The sequence below is a fragment of the Staurois parvus genome, unplaced genomic scaffold (genome assembly GCF_062004578.1).
Source record: "Staurois parvus isolate SC_StPar_1 unplaced genomic scaffold, SC_StPar_1.0 ptg000580l, whole genome shotgun sequence".
Lineage (NCBI taxonomy): Eukaryota > Metazoa > Chordata > Amphibia > Anura > Ranidae > Staurois > Staurois parvus.
Window position 1 is genome coordinate 212,519 of NW_028318376.1, and position 19,658 is coordinate 232,176.

At 42.9% G+C, this 19,658-nt stretch overlaps 1 protein-coding gene across 1 annotated transcript in view; it reads left to right on the plus strand.

Moving 5' to 3' along the window:
* Positions 1-19,658, plus strand: part of CIP2A (cellular inhibitor of PP2A) — a 68,962-nt gene that overhangs the window by 13,062 nt on the left and 36,242 nt on the right. Inside the window, exons 5-9 of the mRNA XM_089692232.1 lie at positions 3,434-3,530; positions 5,460-5,582; positions 14,286-14,431; positions 15,871-15,946; positions 18,038-18,262. Of these exons, the coding sequence (XP_089548358.1) occupies positions 3,434-3,530; positions 5,460-5,582; positions 14,286-14,431; positions 15,871-15,946; positions 18,038-18,262 (667 nt within the window). The remainder of the gene's footprint in view (positions 1-3,433; positions 3,531-5,459; positions 5,583-14,285; positions 14,432-15,870; positions 15,947-18,037; positions 18,263-19,658) is intronic.

Here is a 19,658-nt window from a genome sequence, read left to right on the forward strand (position 1 = left end):
GAAAGATCTGAGTCATAGCACAAACATGCAATCTGGACCTTTTGTTGGTAGAATCTTTTACTGACTGGACCTTCATGAATTTTAATTCAGTACCCCTGCCCTACAGTAAAGCACAGAGGAGGAAAGCTTATGCTTTGAGGCTGTTTCTCTACTAAAAGAGGGGGCCAATGGACAGAGCCGTGTATTGTGTAATCATGGATGAGAACCTTCCCTCAGCCAGAACACTGAAGATGGCTCATGGATGGGTCTTCCAGCATGACAATGACCCAAAATATCCCCCCCAAGGCAACAAAGGAGTGGCTCAAGAAGAAGCACATTAAAGTCATAGAGTGGCCTAGCTGTCCCCAGACCTTTATCCTATAGAAAATGTATGGAGGGAGCTGAAACTTCGAGTTGCCAAGCGACAGCCTTGAAACCCTAAGGATTTAGAGTAGATCTGTAAAGAAGAGTGGACCAAAATCCCTCCTGAGATGTGTGCAAACCTGGTAACCAACTACAAGAAGCATCTTACCTCTGTGCTTGCCAACAAGGGTATCTCCACCAAGTACTAAGTCATGTTTTTGCTTGGGAATCAAATACTTATTTTACTCCCAGAACTACAACTCAATTTTTAACATTTGTATCATGTGTTTTTTTCTGGATTTTTGGCTGATATTCTGTCTCTGTAATTTAACCACTAGCCTACAGGGCACTTATACCCCCTTCCTGCCCAGGCCAATTTCCAGCTTTCAGCGATGTCACACTTTGAATGACAATTGCGTGGTCATGCAACACTGTACCCATATGAAGTTTGTATCATTTTTTTTGAGACAGAGCTTTCTTTTGGTGGTATTTAATCACCTCTGGGATTTTTATTTTTTCTTAAACCAAAAACCACTGGAAATTTAAAAAAAAATAATTTTTTCTTAGTTTGTCATACAATTTTGTAAATAAGTGATTTTTCTCCTTCACTGATGTGTGCTAATGAGGCTGCAGTATTGGGCACTGATAGGCTGCACTGATACATGACACTGATATATGGCACTGTTAGGCAGCACTGACTGGCACTGTTAGGCAGCACTGATTGGCATTGATAGGTGGCACTGATGGGGGAAATTGAAAGGCAGCTCAGATGGGCACTAATATGTGGCATTGGTGTGCACTGATGGGCACTGGCACGTGGCAGTGAGCACTGATGGACAGTGACAGGTGGCACGTCTGGGGCCACACTGATCATCAGGGTACACTGATCATCAGTGCCCTGATGATCAGTGTACATACCCCCTCCGCGGAAAGCAGATTACCTGCTCTCCTCTCCTCTCGAGCTGTCAGCGTGACAGCTCGAGAGAAGATAAATGCCGATAACCAGCATTTCCGTGTTTATATGTGATCAACTGTGATTGGACACAACTGATCACATGACTGAGCCGACATCTTTGGCTCTTTCCGTGATCCGCTGTGTCCGCGGGACACAGCGCACCGGCGATCGCCGGGCTGCGCGCTCCCTGAGCCGCACATCCGTGGTGAAAATGGAAGAACGTCATATGATGTCCTATCAGAACGAGAGAACCACCTTGCGCCCATCATTGTACTATATGGCGGGCGGAAGGTGGTTAAAATACACCTATGATAAACATTTATAGACCCTTCATTTCTTTGTAAGTGGGCAAATTTACAAAATCTGCAGGGGATCAAATAATTTCCCCACTGTATTTTGGCTATGCACTCCAATGCAGTTTGTATTCTGCCTTTGTTTTATTTCACTCTGAGAGGTTCATAGACCTGGGTAAACCATTGCTGTAATACTCATACAGCAATATGGGAGGAGAATTCCTTAGGCTGGCAAATTTGTCACTATTCCTCTCAATTGCTGTTCTGGAAAATGTTTACGAAAATCCAGCGTTGAGTGTACAGTAGATCTATTTCCAGGAGTCTTCCAGTATTCTTTTTCTGCTGTATATGTTTTGCTTCAGATTACATCATTTGGTCCTCATTTTCTACGGTCAGTTTGGCAGAAGAATTTCTTTTTAACTTCTTACTTGCCATGTAACTCATATGTGTGACAGCAGGGTTGGTGGACCAATAAATAATCAGTATTTGGTATCCCAAATTACTACAAATTATATATAAACCAAACTTGTGGAAAATCAAATAATTCAAAAAAGTCACACTTTCACACTTGAAAGTAAATATTAATATTATAAACCTTTTTTTGTGTCAGTCAATGCATATAAAATAATAAATAATGTCCAAAAATAAATCCATCTACTGTGTCCAACTTCAATGTTCCCATAAATCCAGATCAGGTGAGTACCTCAAAAAATTTTAAACTAAAATATTGTATTACCTCAATAACATCGGTATATACTTTATCAACCAATAAGTATATACTTAAATCAAATACGTGCAAAACAAACCGACATTCAAAAACTTGAGTAACACGTGAATCGTGAGATCACTCTGTGTACACTATAAAATAATAAATAAATGTGGCAAACAGTATACACTCATAAACCATAAATAAATATATACCAGAACTAAATAAATAACTCAAATAAATGAAAAAATAAATATATAAAAATATTAAAAAGAAAAAATAAAGTATATTAAAGATTTACGGAGTGTTCACCTTTTAATATACTTTATTTTTTCTTTTTAAGTATATACTTATTGGTTGGTAAAGTATATACCGATGTTATTGAGGTAATACACTATTTTGGTTTTATATTTTTTTTGAGGTACTAACCTGATCTGGATTTATGGAAACATTGAAGTTGGACACAGAGGATTGATTTATTTTTGGACATTATTATTTTATACGCATTGACTGACACAAAAAAGGTTTATAATATTAGGGTTGGTGGACCCACAGTAAATGCATATGCATTCATGTGGACCAAGGTTTGTGTTCAGAGCGCACAGATAGCTGTTTGTCTCCGTTTGTGAACCGGAAGGACAGGATCCCAATCGTGACCACTGTGACAGCCGATCAGTGATCTTGTGATTTGGAAGTTCATTCTGCCTCCTAGTGTTAAGGTCCAGTTAAAGGGGTGTGGGGAGGTGGCGTGAAAGGCTTAGTCTTTTTTGTGATGTGTTTCCTGTTCCTGTTTTGAGTTGGTGCCTGTCTCTCTCAGGTGCTATCTTGAAAGAATCCTGGAAATAGATTTACCAGTAAGATTAACTATAGATTTTGTTTGACCAGATTACTTTAATGGGCATATCAAGTTGAAAAGATAAGTTCACCTTTTGTAAAATGTTACGTTACGCCCAATTCCTTTTTTTTTTTTTTTTTGCAAAGGTGAACGTATCTTTTAAATATCTGCTTAAATTTTTTTTTGTCATCTGTCACTGCTTCTTTTCAAGCTCCCCTTGAGTTCTGCTTTTAATGTTCTTATGGCTAATTAAGAAATGTAGCAATAAATGTTTTAGAAAACAAATTGTTTATATCTTCTAGTCAGTCATCCGAAGATGAGCTAACCATGCCTTGTCTTGGCCTTCTGGCTAACCTCTGTCGGCACAATCTTTCTGTACAGTCATACATAAAATCTTTGGTAAGAGAAACTTACATTTTTTTCAGATCTTTAGTAACTAAATTCTGTTGCATTGCAGTTTGTTGGCAGATAAAGTAAATTGTGGCTCATATATATTTTAGTCATATTTTCTAATTAGATACACAGAATATAACTGGATACTAACATTTATAGGTAAAGTTGATCCAGGGAATATCCGATTGCCTCTAGGGGGATCCGGAAGGTTTTTTTTCCCTGCAGGAGCAAATTGGATCATGCTTTGCTGGGTTTTTTTGCCTTCCTCTGGATCAACTGTGGGTATAGGATTATAACTCCTTTTTTTTTTTTTTTTTTTTTTTTTTTTTTTAATGGTTAAACTGGATGGACTTTTGTCCTGTTTTCAGCCAAACTAACTGTAATTATGCAAATATACAGTTTACAGAAATATACAAAGTTTCTTGTCTGGTACATTTAAAGTGTTACTACACCCACAACAGTAAAATCAGTCTGTATTCAGTAAAGCTGCTTGTTTACTCACTGTGGAACCTAAGGGGTTAAGCCTCTGCAAAAAGGCTGTTTGAATCTGTCTTCTCTGATCCTCTCCTTCTACTGTTCCCTATCCATTTGCTGATAGAACAGCCTTGGGAGCAATTTGGTGTATATTGCTAGAGTTTTTTTTTTTTTTTTTTTTTAACTTGGGAGAGTGCATGTGATCAGCACAGGGCCAATCAACGCTGTCCAGACAGAGGGTCAGGGGTCCTGTAGCCTCACTGGACAATCAGGGGAGAATGAAAACTCCTACAAGCTTTAACCAGTTCTCTGCTGAAGTCACAAGACTGCTATATACTGCTGATGAGAAAAGGTATTTAGTAGTTTATATTTACTAAAATAATTGCATTTCCATATTCTGTGTACTGTGCGAGACCAGATATAGTGAATGCAGGGTCCTGGGTTTAGTAACACTTTAGTTTCTTACACATAAGGCATTCCCTCATGGACCCCTCAGTTCAAAGAGGCATTGTGTTTACCTTAATTTACTATTATAGCAAAATTGGAAGCCCAGGAGCGTAATGTTTCAGCTTCGGGGCTTAGTGCTGGACCCTGGATGTTATTGGCAGCCAGCTGTTCTAGCCCAAATGCTGGCAAGGAGCTGCCAATTTCCGGTGTCATTTTAAAACTGCTGGGACAAATAACCACTGTCCCAATGTTGTTTTAAAATGATATCTGGGACTCAAGCTTCAAATAAGTTGACTATAGCTTGCTGTACACCTTCTTCTTCTTCTTCATCTTCTTCATCTTCTTCTTCACCTTCTTCACCTTCTTCATCTTCTTCATCTTCTTCTTCACCTTCTTCACCTTCTTCTTCTTCATCTTCATCTTCTTCTTCTTCTTCATCTTCTTCTTCTTCATCTTCTTCTTCTTCATCTTCTTCATCTTCTTCTTCTTCATCTTCTTCTTCTTCTTCTTCTTCATCTTCTTCTTCTTCATCTTCTTCATCTTCTTCTTCTTCATCTTCTTCTTCTTCTTCATCTTCTTCTTCTTCTTCTTCATCTTCTTCTTCTTCTTCTTCTTCTTCATCTTCTTCATCTTCATCTTCTTCTTCTTCATCTTCTTCTTCTTCTTCTTCATCTTCTTCTTCTTCTTCTTCTTCTTCTTCTTCTTCTTCATCTTCATCTTCATCTTCATCCAGCGAGTACAAGGACTTCTTCATAGGAGATTTTATGCAGACTAATTTTATGAATTGTTATTATTGCCCTATCATAAATTATGATGGGATCGGTGTTATAACTTGCCTACTAGTAAAGCATAAATGCAGTTTTAATGCATGTCTGCACTTTTAAGTCTCTGGCTCATTTTAAAAGGCATAGTTCTGTAAATGGATAGATTAATCTTGTTTTTGTGCACTGCTTAATCTCAAAATAATTTTTTACTATTGTTTAAATTCAACTTGAGCATCCTCTTTTCTTACAGAATAATGTTAAAGCATTCTATCGAACGTTAATCAGCTTTTTGGCCCACAGTAGTCTTACTGTGGTAGTATTTGCACTTTCAATACTGGCAAGCTTAACGCTAAATGAAGAAGTTGGTGAAAAGGTGAGGTGCTCCTATCCTCTGTAGTTTTTTTTTTTTTTTTTTTTTTTTTCCCCCCCAATATATATTCTATATGTAAAAAGCTCAGATGCTTCTAGCTGGAATATTCATACGGGGGATATGTGCATACACAAAGAAAGATACTAAATATTTTATTATTATTATAGAAAAAGGCCACACTGTTAAAAATACTATTAAAAAAAAAAAATCAGCACAGCAAGTTAATCAGTACTTAACCATATATCAAAGACATTGTTCATGAAAATGGTGCTACAGATTAACCGTAGAGTTTACTTTCTTCAATAGGAGCTATTCTGTATCGATGTATCCTGCAAAATGTATACAGCCGAATGGTGGACGTGACCATGGCGCTACCGTAACACTAAATACTCATGGACCACATAATACTATATCGTCTCTCCTTTAGAGAGAAAAATTATATACTTTCCAATGGATAAATGGTACTCTGTATACAGATCGTATCAAAGTAAAAATGTGATCCTACAGACTATACAATAAATACATGAAAATATCTACTAGCATGAACTATATTGCATCTCCCTAAGCGAAAAGTGGTCCTTGCATTTCTCTGTTGTTTCTGCTTTTAATATCAAGGATCAGTATGCCTTTAGTGCCAGGTCACACTGCTGCAAATACTATGCAGATCAGATGCGTTCAGAAAAGCATAGGTACACATGTAATGTCAAAAGGCATTATTACCAGTGAGGCCTGTTCACATATATGCGGTGCGAATTTGATCTGGTCCATAAAAGTGTCCTGTGTGAGTTTAGTGCAGGTGTGTGAATTTCATTTGCTGCTATGCCCAGTCCCCTCAGAAATCCCACTCAATTCACACCTGTCACAGCAGAAATCGCACTGTGATACCGCATCAATTTCGCACCGCATCATTGTCAACTGGCACATAAGGATAGCTGCTGCAAACAGGTGATAAGCTGTTAACAGGATATATATTATACACTCACCAGGCACTTTATTAGGTACACCTTGATAGTACCGGGTTGGATCCCCTTTTACCGTCAGAAGTGCCTTAATTCTTCATGGCATAGATTCAACAAGGTGTTGGAAACATTCCTCAGAGATTTTGGTCCATATCGACATGAGTCACTGTTTCCTTTCTGTCATCTCGAACCAGTCAGCCCATTCTCCTCTGAAATCAACAAAGCATTTTCGTCTACACAACATCTGCTTGCTGGATATTTTCTCTTTTTGGACCATGGGTATGGGGAACCAGGGTGTGGTAGCTTGAAAGGGAGGGTTTTTCCAACCCTAGGTGGAGGAGGAGGCAGGGTGACAAGAAAAGGGGGCAAAAAAAAGACGGGTGCGGGGAGATGGTGAGGAAAAGAACAGCAGGAGAGGACAGGGAGAGAAATGAGCAGAAGTAGGAGAGAACAGAAAGAGGTGTGCGAGTCAGGCAGAGTCCCTCTATGGCCCAGGAATACCTAGGCTAGACGGGGGTGGGGTGGAAAGGGTATATGACCACCAACGGCTCTCCTCACTTTAAGAAATTTAGGGTGGGAATTTTGGATAATACTTGTCATTTTCTCATGAATCATAAGAGTGGTCAAAATGCCCTTCACCTCCGCAAATACCACAGAGGGCTTCCTCCAGGCCCTGGCAATGGTGCATTTAGCAGCTATAAATAGGTACGTGGCCAGCTTCTGTTGGTAGGAAAAGAGAGCGGGCAGTGAGGAAGTGCATGTTTGGGGTCCTTGTGGAAGGGTACGTGAAAGAGGGTCAAGAGGAGGCCGTGGACCTGCAACCAAAAGCCCACCAGATGGGGGCAGGACCACCATATATGGATCTAGTCTTAACGTTGGCCGCAGCACCTAAAGCATCTATCACTATATAACGGGTTTGAGTGAGCTATGCGGGCTGGGACCCAGTACCAACGAAGGAGGACTTTATAGGCTGCCTCTAAGGTGACAGTGTTAAGAGCATTTGGCTACGGCAGACCAGGCCCTGCTCCAGTCCTCCCAGGTCTATAGAAGCTGATACATCTCGTTCCCATTTGGTAACATATGAGTGGGAGCGGGACAAACTTCCTGCAGATAGGGAGGAATAGATGGAGGAGATGGTGCCTTGAGCTCCCATAGAGTGAAGGGAAATGTGTTCGACCACTGTTTTCTGGAACGGGAAAGCGGAATTTCGATGAAAGGTGGAGATCCAGTGGCGAAGTTGGAGATATCCATACACCTCCGCAGGAGGCATGTTGTGGGTCTCAGTGATGGAGGGGAAGGTGCGGGTCCCCAAGAAGTGGCAGACATGGGAGAAGTCATGGGCTCGCCAACAAGCGAAAGCTTGGGGCTGGTCCAGCCCCGGTGGAAAAATAGGGTTGTTCAGAAGGGGAAGAAGTGGGAGGAAGGGGGACATTAAGTTGGCCGAATAGTGCACCGAGTCTTATTGTTATTATACAGGATTTATATAGTGCCAACAGTTTGCTCAGCGCTGTACAATATAAAAGGAGACAATACAGCAATGTTACAGTGCAGTACAAGAGAGTTAGGAGGGCCCTGCTCCTTTGGAGCTTACAATGTAAGAAGGGGCTAGTGGTACAAGAGGGAATAACTGTGAGGGATGAACTGATAGGAGCTGTAGAAGATTCCGTTATTAGCTGAAGGCGGGATAGGCTTCCCTGAAGAGTGAGGTTTTCAGAGATTGCCTAAAAGTGGGCAATCTGTTATTGTTAATGTTTTGAATTTTATTTGCTGGGCAATGGGAAGGCAGTGGAGGGATTGGCAGAGAGGGGTGGCAGATATGGAACGGTTAGTAAGGTGGATGAGTCTGGCAGCAGCATTCTATCCCTTCTTTAGTCTATAGATTGAAGAGGGGATAGACTGCGATGAGGTAGGCCAATGAGGAGGGAGTTGCAATAGTCAAGGCGAGAGATAACCAGGGAGTGAATAAGTTGCTTAGTGGTTTCAGAGGTTAAGAACAGGCATATCTTGGAGATGTTGCGGAGGTGAAGTCTACAAGATTTGGACAGTGATAAGCCATAAGCGCAAGCTTTGGATCATAAGGGGGGGGCAAAGAAGGGTGGAAACAGGGACTGGGGCACAGTTGAAGATTTCCAATAATACCCACAGTGGTACGTCCGAGGTTGCGTGCAGCATCGTATGCTGTAAAATTTGCGCTGCCAAGTAGTATTTAGGTAAATTTGGGACTCAAAGACCGTCCCACAGCCTATGAGCGAAGAGGGTGGAACGAGCTATCCTGGGATGTTTATATAAGCCAGAGAAGCCATAAGGGCCCGGTGCCTTCGCAGGGCGGATGGATTTGATTGCTAAGGCCACCACCAGGCCAGTAATGTTCATGTTCAGTGCCTCTCAGGCAGCTGTGAACAAGGCTTGATTTTTGAAGGGTCAGAGGAAAGAGCACCCCCCCCCCCCCCCCCGTTAGTTTTGAGCCGGATAGGTTTATTGGACCGGCTTGTTGAATTAAGTTTCCGGGCCAGCATTGCACCTGGCTTGTTCGCACAGGAATAGAACTTGTGTTTAGCCCAACGTAAGGCTTTCTGTACCAGATTAGAAGCTAGGTCTATCTGTACCAGATTAGAAGCTAGGTCTAATTCAGCGACAATAGCGTTGCGGGTTTTGGTGGAGGGGGAAAATTTATCAGCCGCTGCCAGTTGAGTATGGAGATCCAGGCATCTGTTGTTTCCTTTCATATTTGCAGGTGGAAGCAATTTGGATAAGGTGACGTTGTAGGGTGGCTTTGTGGGCTTACCAAAGGGAGATGGCCGAGGCAAATGAGCCCATATTTTCCATAAAGAAAGTTTGGCTGCGGGAGTGTGTCCAGGCTGCAATGTCAGAAGGGACTCGTTGACAATGGGTGTGAGGGGGACTGGTAAGCAGGATGATTAAAATGAGAGGGTCATGATCTGACCTGACCAGGGAGAGGAGCCAATGGAAATTCTCTTGACCGGGGGGAGAAGGTGAAGTGGGATCAAGACATGATCGATCCTTACAAAAGCTGTTGTGAGGGCTGGAATAATAAGAGTAATCCTGACCCCAGGAATGGAGTTCATGCCAGGTATCCACAAGGCCACGGGAGTGCAAGAGCGAGTGCTTCTGAGCCATTTGATCATGTGAGGTGGTGGTGCCCGGGGGTAGCTCTGATCTATCGTGCAATCCAGGACAACATTAGAGTCCCCCATGAGGAGGAGGGCCCCAGAGTAATGGCGCAAGATCATCTGTAAGAGAAGAGAAAATAATTGTGTTGGAGGCAGCTAGGGGCATAGTACATAACCAGGGTAACCTCCTGCCCATTGAGGGAACCTTTTAAGAAGTAAATAGCGACTGGTGGGATCCGCAATTTCCTTGGCACAATCAAAGACTACGTGACGGTGGAACACGTTGAGGACCCCCCTGTGTTTCACTGAGGCTAAATAGAAATCGGGGTAACTGAGGAGAGATATTTAGGGGCAGAGGAGGAGGAAAACCTGGTCTCCTGTAGACAGATAAGGTCAATCCAGCTAGGCTTAAGGAAATGAAAGACCTTAGACTGCTTGTTTGGGGCGTTGAACCCATGGATATTGTGAGAGTATATCTTTAGCAGAGTGGAAGCCATTGTGTAGAAACAAGCGGTAGTATTGGCACCCAGTGTGGGGGGCCTGTCGACCCACAAGGGAAGGTAGCCACGTCAAAATAGGGGGGACTTGCAGGAACCATAAGGAGGAGAGAGAATAGGAGCAGGAAAGGGGAATAAAGAGAAGAGGGTGGGGGAGAGATAGTCAACAACCACTGCTCAAGTGGACCACATCCTAGATAAGGAAGCTAGACGTGGGGGAGCTCCACCGCTGGACACATGGCTGCTACAGGCCCGATGGACCTGGAAAATAGGAGGGTCTCACAAAAGAGGAGGGGGAGGGTGCGGAGAAGGAAGAGGGGGAGGGTGGGGAGGGAAACCATCAGCAGAGCTCACATCTCCCTCCGGTCAACAGAGAGGGAGAGGAGAGAGAGACATTTAACATATACGTAACAGTAATAAACGAGTGAGGATAGAACACATCATTGAGGCTCAAGAACCTCAAATGTGGGGGACAAGCCCTGTTTGTTGTGTCATATTGCTAGTAAATTGTTCCTGCCACAAACGGGAGAAAAAAATAAGTGCAGTCAGGCCGAGCTCCCCACAAGGGGGGCGAGGCAGCTGGTATAGTTCAGCGACTCCATCAGACAGGTCCAACCCCAACACTCAGGCAGGGGAGAACCTGCTGGGGGGGTGAGGAGCCAGCAGCAAATGAGACAACACAGCTGTGGACGGATGAACAGTAAACTAATCAATCTTTATAAATAAGCATCAGCAGGAGGTCACAGGTTATTAATGATAATGTCTCGGGGGGGGGGGGGGGGGGGGATTATTTTTGGTACCGAGCGCACGGTGGATCTTATCAAACTCCAGGCAGTCTATGGGTATTGCTGAAACCAGTTCCTGTAACAGGTCGGTTGTCGTGGAGGTGAGATCGGTGATTGATTCTGGAAGCCTAGGAGCCGGAGGTTCCCCCTGCAGGATCGGTTTTCATAATCCTACAGACAGAGTAGGGCCGCCTCCAATTCTTTTTTGAGATCTGTGATGTCCTGCTCGTGGTTCTCCAGGATGGTAGTGGCAGCCTCCATGTTGTCCTCCAGGTTGTTGGGGCAGGACCAGAGCTTCCAGGTCTCCTTTTGTGAATTGTGTAGCCAGCTTGGTGGTAGCTGCAGAGACCTCACCCTGTAACATGGCTTTGAAGTGGGCCAGAAGATCAGTGTCCTGGAGATCTGGGGCCTGAGGCAGGGACTGGGGTCCATCCTGTCAAATGCCTCAGAAGGGTGTGAGGAATCCACAGATGGTGAGAGAGAGAAGGTGCCTAGGCCCGGGCTTGGGGCTGACTCTTCCAAAGTAGCATCAGGCGGAAAGGCCTTGTCTGGGTCGCTGCCGGACGGCTTGGCACTAGACGCCCGGCTGGAGATGGATCACTTCCCCATGAGGTGCGCCAGGATCACTGTATCCAGTGATCAGGTAGTGGGGTGAGCTGGGAACCCTCAGAGGTGTGCAATTGTAGCAGATGTGTCCAGGCGGCGAGGAGCAGCGCTAGCGCATGGCCATCTTGAATCGCTGCTTGCGAGCGCCCCCTGGTGTCTGAAATCAGAATGGAACCAGGCCAGGCACCACCAAGCTTCCAGAGTCTATCAAATTTTCTGGTATAATTTTTATGTTTGTATATTGGCTTTTCACTAGAGATAAGTGTTAAAGTGGTAGTAAACCGCAGGAAAAAAAAAGTCCCCTGCAAGGTAATGCATCGCATACTAGGACATTATGTAAAACTTACCTTAAAACAAAGCCCTCCAGTGGCACGCTGTCACTGCTGCAGAGGCTTCCATCTTCACCCGGCCTTCCTTCTGGGTGCGTGAGCTCCAGCCTCCTGACAGGCCAAGCCGCAGTGATGTTATTCATGCACATATGCGCCGAAATCTCGGACCACGGCACAGTGCTCTGAAGGAACAGCACAAGTATGCCGTTCCTTCAGGATGCTTGTGCCAGTTTTAGTTTTTACAAGGTGTTAAAAAAGAGAGAATATCTAAATGGTCCATGTTTAGGAGATATTGATTTTACTTACAGGTAAGCTTTATTATAAACTTACCTGTAAGTAAAAGTTTAAAAAAATTAAAATACTAAATACCACTTTATCTTGGTTTTTCCACTCCACAGTGCAGGGCAAAGCCAACTCATACTCCTAGATTACAGTTGTCTACAGGTGCTTGCACCTAGGCATCCCTCCTCCTGCACAACTACTGTGGAGGTCATGAGTACCCCATCAAGAACATCTTGTTCACAGGTATGGCAGATCACAAGCACAGAGATGGGGTCCGATGGGTTTGTTAGCACAGGCTCAGCATTTGGCTTCCTTGGTGGTGGTAGTAGTACATAGATTCAGGGACCATTGTTTCTCCTTCTGAGAGGTGAATACAGGGCAGGAGCCCTTTAAACAGTTGTCTCTTTGGTACCCCATAGTAACAGCTATCCACCCTCCCCGTGGTGAAGTGATGGTTCCAGAAAAAATAGTGATATTGGCTGCATTTTTATTTCTGGGGCATTCATAATGTTGCAATATTGCACCTACACCTTCCCCACCTGCATAAATGTTACACAACTGCGCATGTGCAAATGGACGTTATTGCCTTTTGCACCTCATTCCTGTGGAGGTTACTGGACTTGCTTGCTTTGCCTCATCTTTAGACTCCGGATGCCAGCCAGCACCTGTTTTTCCTGCTCTGAGGGTACTTTGATAGTGGTTTACTCTCGCAAGTCCTGGGTTACAGCTGTCTACGGGTGCTTGCACCAAGGCATCTCTCCTCTTGCTCGACTACTGCAGAGGTTGTGGGTACCCCATAAAGGACATTTTGTTCACAGGCATGGCAGATCACGAGCACAAAAATGGGGTCGGATGGGCTTTTTAGCTCAGGCTCTGCCTTTTAGTTCTCTTGGTGGTGGTAGTGCATTGCTTCGGGGCCCTAATACCTTCTTCTCTGATGGTTGCTCTCATTCTGACACCCTGCTTCTGCAGGTCATTCAGCCAGCCCATCGGACCTTATTTTTTTTCTAGGGAGGAATTTTCCAGTATGGGATTACTAAATTACTAAAACATCCTACCTTCCTGGACCACATGCTGATTAATCCTGCCCTATATGGAGACTGTCCTTTGAATCTGCTTAACCCTTCTTGACATGCTTGTTATCTAGGCCTATTGGCATTGTTTGCTTTGTTGTCCACCCCTCAGTTGTACACTGGGGACATCCCATTTGTAATAGTTTAGAAGCCTGTGTTTTCTACTGTACAATCAGAAAAATAGAATTCTTGACTTACCAGTAAAATGCATCTCCATTAGTCCAGCACAGGATACAGGACCCTCCCCTTTGTTCTTCTGACCGCCTTATCACTGCTACAGAACTGAGGCTAGCTGAGAACCGAGGCCAACTTTATATATGACAATGCCCGTGTAGCCTTTTCTTTTTTTGCTGGTGTCCAGTCATATAAAGGTAAATGCATGCAACACATTTTAATGATTTAAAGAAGCCTGTGTCCTATACTGTATTGGAAACCAATGTTACTGATAAGTCAAGAATCTAGTTTAGCCTAGGGTTTGGCTTAAATGTCCGCTATGTAACTTTTCTGTTTTTGTTTTAGAAATAGCCTATAGAAACCTATCTGAGGTTAACATTCTATAGCCTAATTGTGATACACTTGTAGAAATGTATATACTGCATGTTATAAGTTATTGTAAGTATATGGTTTTCGTTCCAAGTTAAAACATGTGTTCTTGACCTATAAATGGTCAGGTTTTTAGTATATCGTGGTCATTTTCTACTTTCCATGCAGCAACTGCTCTGTAACTTGTCATCCAAGTGATTTACAGATTAGCTGCTGGTGATTGCAGAAGAGCATGTCAGTTCTTATGCTCTTGAACTTCAATCACTGCTGTGAAGTGAGTGCTGCTAAGTGTGAATTCACTGCAAACAGCTGTCATAGCAAGGTCAGGCACTTCTCCATGTTTTTGGTTTGAGCTGTGTGTTTTTGACTTCAATACACACATTTTATAAGCAAATATACAGATAAAAGTACTTTCCCTATGCAAACATAGAGCATCTTAAACAGATTTCTACGTGAGATTAAAGCTAGTATGTACTTATTTTGGAAATGTGTTTTTTATAGCTTTTTCATTCCAGGAATATACATCAGACATTTCAGTTAATTTTTAACATTCTTGTAAATGGCGATGGGACGTTAACAAGAAAGTACTCTGTTGACCTTCTTATGGATCTACTGAAGAACCCCAAAATTGCTGATTACCTGACAAGGTAGTACATTTTTGCAATATGATGAATGTTTTTTTGCATAAAATGTCAAGAGCCCTCCCATCAACAAATTTAAATTAGAACTAAAGGCACTTTACTTTCCTCTTCTCCATCGGTCTGGGTCCCGCCACAGCAACCTTTTCCTAGGTGCCAGTCTTCGGGCATCTCATTTAGCCAGCGCGGAATAAGTAACTCCTGCGCAGCACCATCCTGGCACACAGGGACCATGCCAGTGATATAAGCGGAACTGTGCATGCGCAGTACTGTTTACATTCCACAGAAGAGTGTGAGCAGTCTGCCGTAAAAAGGCCTCCAGTTCTGCTTTAGGTTCTGCTCTAAAGGAATGGCAAAAGGAGCCCAAAGCGCTCTCTTTCTCTTCTCAAATATAGCCACATCTTTCAATTATTATTTATTTAAAATATAAACATTCAGCACAGGATGTTTTTTGTCAATATTATAAATATGAGCTGTGAAACTGTGACCCGGATATTGACATTCAAATATGTACACATACTGAACATGCAGTAAACGCATTTTGAAACAAGCCATCAATAACCTTTGTAGACACTTTGGAGCAAGCCATCTTCAAAGTTAATAGAAACCTGCCACTAACACTGACATCCATTCTTCTAATCTATATTACAAACAAAGAACAAGTGCTTTGTAGGAGTAGGTGGGGTGGTGTATGCTAAGCTGTTGAGAATTATTTTGAGTGCCGGTTCACATATATGCGAATTGGATAGGGTTTGAACTGCATCTAGTCTGCCTGACATGTGAAATAACATTGCTTCATTTGATGCCTGTTCACATATGTCTTGTGCACTGGAAGTGCAGATTCAGTGCAGATTGAAAAAGTCCTGTCCGATTTCTGAGCATTACGGTCCACTTCAGGTGCCGTTTACAGGCTCAATCACAGGCTATATGCCACCTGTTAAAAATATATAAACATTTTAAATATCCATAGCCTTTGTAAATGTGTTTTGGCATTGATCCCACCCTCATGTAATCCCCATGCACAGATAAAATATACTACAGATTTACTATTGTACCTAACCTATTACAAGGAGCAATTTGGTTAAGTGTTGCATTACCTATAAACTGTGGATTAATTGTTCGAAATAAGAAAAGTGTTAGTGGTTAGAAAACATGGGCTCCTGTCCCTAGAGGTGATTGGTAAACTTGCTCTTTTGAAAATCACTACAACTCTGGCCTTTCTATTGAAGTCTCCATATAAATTTGAGGATAGCTCACTGACGCCTGACAATAGTAGCATGCCTTTCAGCCGGTGGCTGTCATGAAAATGTAACAGCTTTTGTATTTTGCTTAGCTGGACTGCAATCAAAATGCTCCATTCTGCTCAAAAGGAGATGTTTTTCATTTTTGCTTTAATTTCTATAATTATATTTTTACACACTGATCTTTAATCTTTTTTACTTTATTAGATATGAGCATTTTAATTCATGTCTTAATCAAGTCCTGGGACTTCTGCATGGAAAAGATCCAGACTCTGCTTTGAAGGTAATTGTTTAGCTCACTTCTATACACCTTGTGTTTCAGGATGCCTTACGGGCATGAATCATTGATTTGATATTTATAGTACAGCAGGCTGTGTTTATATGAATGAAAGGAATAATCTGACTTGTTAATGAACAGATATCCTCCAAATGACCCCTTTTTGCAAAGTAGACAGTCCAACCTACTTCATATGGCATGGCGAGTTTTTTGAAGTTGTATTTTTTTGTTGTTTTTCGGGAAAATGAAAAAATTTAAAAATATTTTCACTTTTTTTTTTACATACGGTCACCAGTGCAGTACAGCATCATCATATAACTGGCATGGTGGTGATCAGGGACACTGACTGGTGACAGTATGAAAAAAAATAAATATAATTTTATTTTTAATTTTTTATTTTTTTTCTTAAGATTTTTTTTTCATATTTCACTATGACCAAAGTAGTACAATGTTACCATAGTAACATTGTACTACTTTGGTGAAGTGATCAGTATTTGTTTTTTTTTTTTTTTGCACAATTTGCTTATAGCAAAGAATTACTTTGCTATAAGCAAGCATTTACCTGAATGACATCGATTCATTCAGGGTTTTTTTTTTTTTTTTTGTGCTTAGCTGTGATTTGGCCACGAGTAATCGCATGACACAGCTGGGCTGTGATTGGCCCAGCTTGTGTATGTGATCGCTGTGACCATTCACAGCTTGACACACTAGTATATGGATGACATGAATGAAGTCATCCATTGTATACAACTGTCATGTGACGTGCTGTGATTGGTCACAGCAGGTCACATGGTACCGGCAACGGGGCCGGTACTCAGATCTGTCATCGGCCGTGTCCGAGGTACACGGCCGGTGACAGATCGCGCTACTGCGCGGCTCTGCAGGCGCACAAACTGCGCATGCCCAAAAGGATGCCATATGGCATCCACCCGGAAAGATGAGGGTTTTTGCCGGCCGCCATTTGGCCATAGGCCGGGAGGGAAGTGGTTAATATGATGGAAAACTTCAAGGATAGAGATGGAAGGAGAGGGGCCATATCTATTTTTCTAGGAAATTTAAGACTTGCATACACCTTCAGCTGTCTATATTTCTCTGGATCTACTGATCATTTTTAAACTAGTTTTAGCTTTTTAACTTTTTTTTTTTTTTTTATGTTTACATCATATTCTCAGTTTGGCTTGGCCAGGTTTGTGGAAGGTATATTTGAAGGGCTCATGCACACTTCTTTCTGTGCACTGCATTAATGTGGTCTGGCATGTGCATTGTGTTAAGGCAGCCCATTTGTTCTGAACTGAGCTACCAATGCACAGGAGTGTACCAGAAAATGCTGAATTTTTTCTGATGCAGTGTGTTTTGTGCTGCAACGTATGTGTGGTGAAGCTGTGTTGCCTTGCTGCATTTGGGTGTCAATCAAAATGAATGGTAATGCCCATAATGTGCAGTAAGGTAATAACTTGTGACTGCAAAAGTGTTTCTTGGCCCTTAGTTCCTAACAGAAGTATGTTTGTTTTTAAAGCGAAGGTCCAGTCAAAATTAAAAATGAGTCGCAGCTACAAAGGCAGTAGCTGCTGACTTTTAAAAAGCAGCCAGTCACCTCTCCCATGATCCAGTGGTGTGTTCATGCTGGCTGTCCTGTGGCCCCAGCGTTTGCATCTTCAGTGTGGGCACCCAGCTGTGACAGCTTGCGAATTCTCAGCTAGTTGCCCACTGCAAAAGCGCGATTAGCGCTGAGCTTTATGAATGGTCCTGTAGTCTTCTAGGACAAGTCACGTGTCCCAGAAGACTATGGGGAGGGAGGGGGGAGGACAACTTCCGTTTCCAATTGCCTAGGCAATTGAAGCGGGAGCAGGTACCTATTAAATTTGGATACGTCCTCTCATTCCCCCCTTCCCCCCCACTCCCCAAAGGTGCCAGTCCTTAATGGGGAGCGGGGAACGAAGCTTTAAAGTGGAACTTCCCCTTTTGGGTGGAGCTCCGCTTTCATGATCTCAGCTTTGCTATTTTAAGTAAACTCTATTAAACTGTTCTGTGATTCTTCTGTAGTATAATAGATAGAATTATATTTTCTACTGCACTTAATAACAAGTCATTTTTCAGGTCTTGGAATTGCTGCTGGCTTTCTGCTCTGTGACAAACTTAAGGCACCTTCTGCGACAAGCGATTTTAGAGCCATCTGCTCCAAGTGGAGGGAGTGGGAGACTGGGACCACGCACAAAATCTCCAGAGCCTGCTGTTGCTCTTGTTCATTGGTCAAGCCATTCACTGGAGGCTCCTCAGAACTGTGCAGTATTGGCTTTGGAGCTCTTCAAAGAAGTGTTTGCAGTATGTTGGTTTTTAACTATTGTTTTGTTTGATTCAAAGTAAATAGTTTGTTATATTTTGAGTTATATTTTTATATTGTCAGGTATTACTGCTGCCTACAGGAGGATTGGACACTGGCAAACAAGAAATTGTAGATCAGCCCAGGATAACACCTTCTACTAGCATGCTTTTTGCTATTTTCCTACGAGGATAAATGTTTTCTTCAGCAATGTTGAGAAAAGTCTAATCTTCTGGGTTCTTGTGGCACTTTATGGTCATCACATCCTGGTAAAAGTTGATCTCTGAGCACTTTTCAGGTCGAGAACTGTGGCACTTCCTGAGCACTTGCTCTGTATCTGCAGACTCATATTGTGAGTCGGCTGTCATTTTAACCACAGGAGGGGTTTACACTGAGGGTTTGAGTGATGGCATCATCCACTGGGTGGAGTGTTGCAAGTGTTCAGCACACTTTCCCTGCCCTCCAGTGTCAAGGAATCCCTTTTCTGTTGGTGCTCCTGATTGCATGAGACAGATGATCCTTGGTCTGTTCCTACTGCCTGCGTACAGTGACTCGATCTCCTTCTACCTACCAGTTAGGCTCATGTGTACCTGGGGCTTGGCCTCATGCTTTGAGTTCCCCTGACTTTCCATTTTGCTGTGTAACATGTCTGGTTGTGAATACGTGGCCAGTCCCGCTGTATTGGGTGTCTCCAACTCACATTTCATTAAAGACACCAGTGCTGCTGGCAGTGTCCTACAGATGTGACAGATGCTGGCAGCCTGGAATTTTGTGCTCTGTTATGTGCCATCTTTGGAGTCTTTCTAGCGCTGTCAAGCTTGGCTGCCGCCTCTGCTCTATTTAGGGAGGATTTGCTGCACTCATGCAGGATTTTATGGGCCAAATAGCACAGATGCGTGTGGTCTCTGACTGTACCTTGGTTTTAGCTTCCGCTTGGCTATCAGCCCTGATGTCAGATGGTGAGTCTCTCTAGTCCTTGATAGACAAACCTGCCTCTGAGGAGTCATAATCCTCTGCCATCACGCTCAGACCGAAAAACCGTTTTAGCTCTTCATGCGTTTTGCACCACTTTAAAGAATAGAATACATGACGGTAAAAAACCTTGAGCCTTTACAACCACTTTAAAGCTAGAGGATCAGCCTGTAGCCAGCATATTCCCTAGTCTAGGACTCTTTTAGTGCTCCTAAAACTGTAAAGATGTTTATACCTCCCAAGAACCTATTTGTCCTGTACCGGTTTAACCACTGCCAATAACCGACATAGAGGACATCACTGATCATCAGGGCACTGATGATCAGTGCCCAGTAGTGCCTCCCACCAGTGCCCAGCATTGCCGCCTATCAGTGCAGCATCATCAATGCAGCCTATCCATGCCACCTCATCAGTGCTTCCTATCAG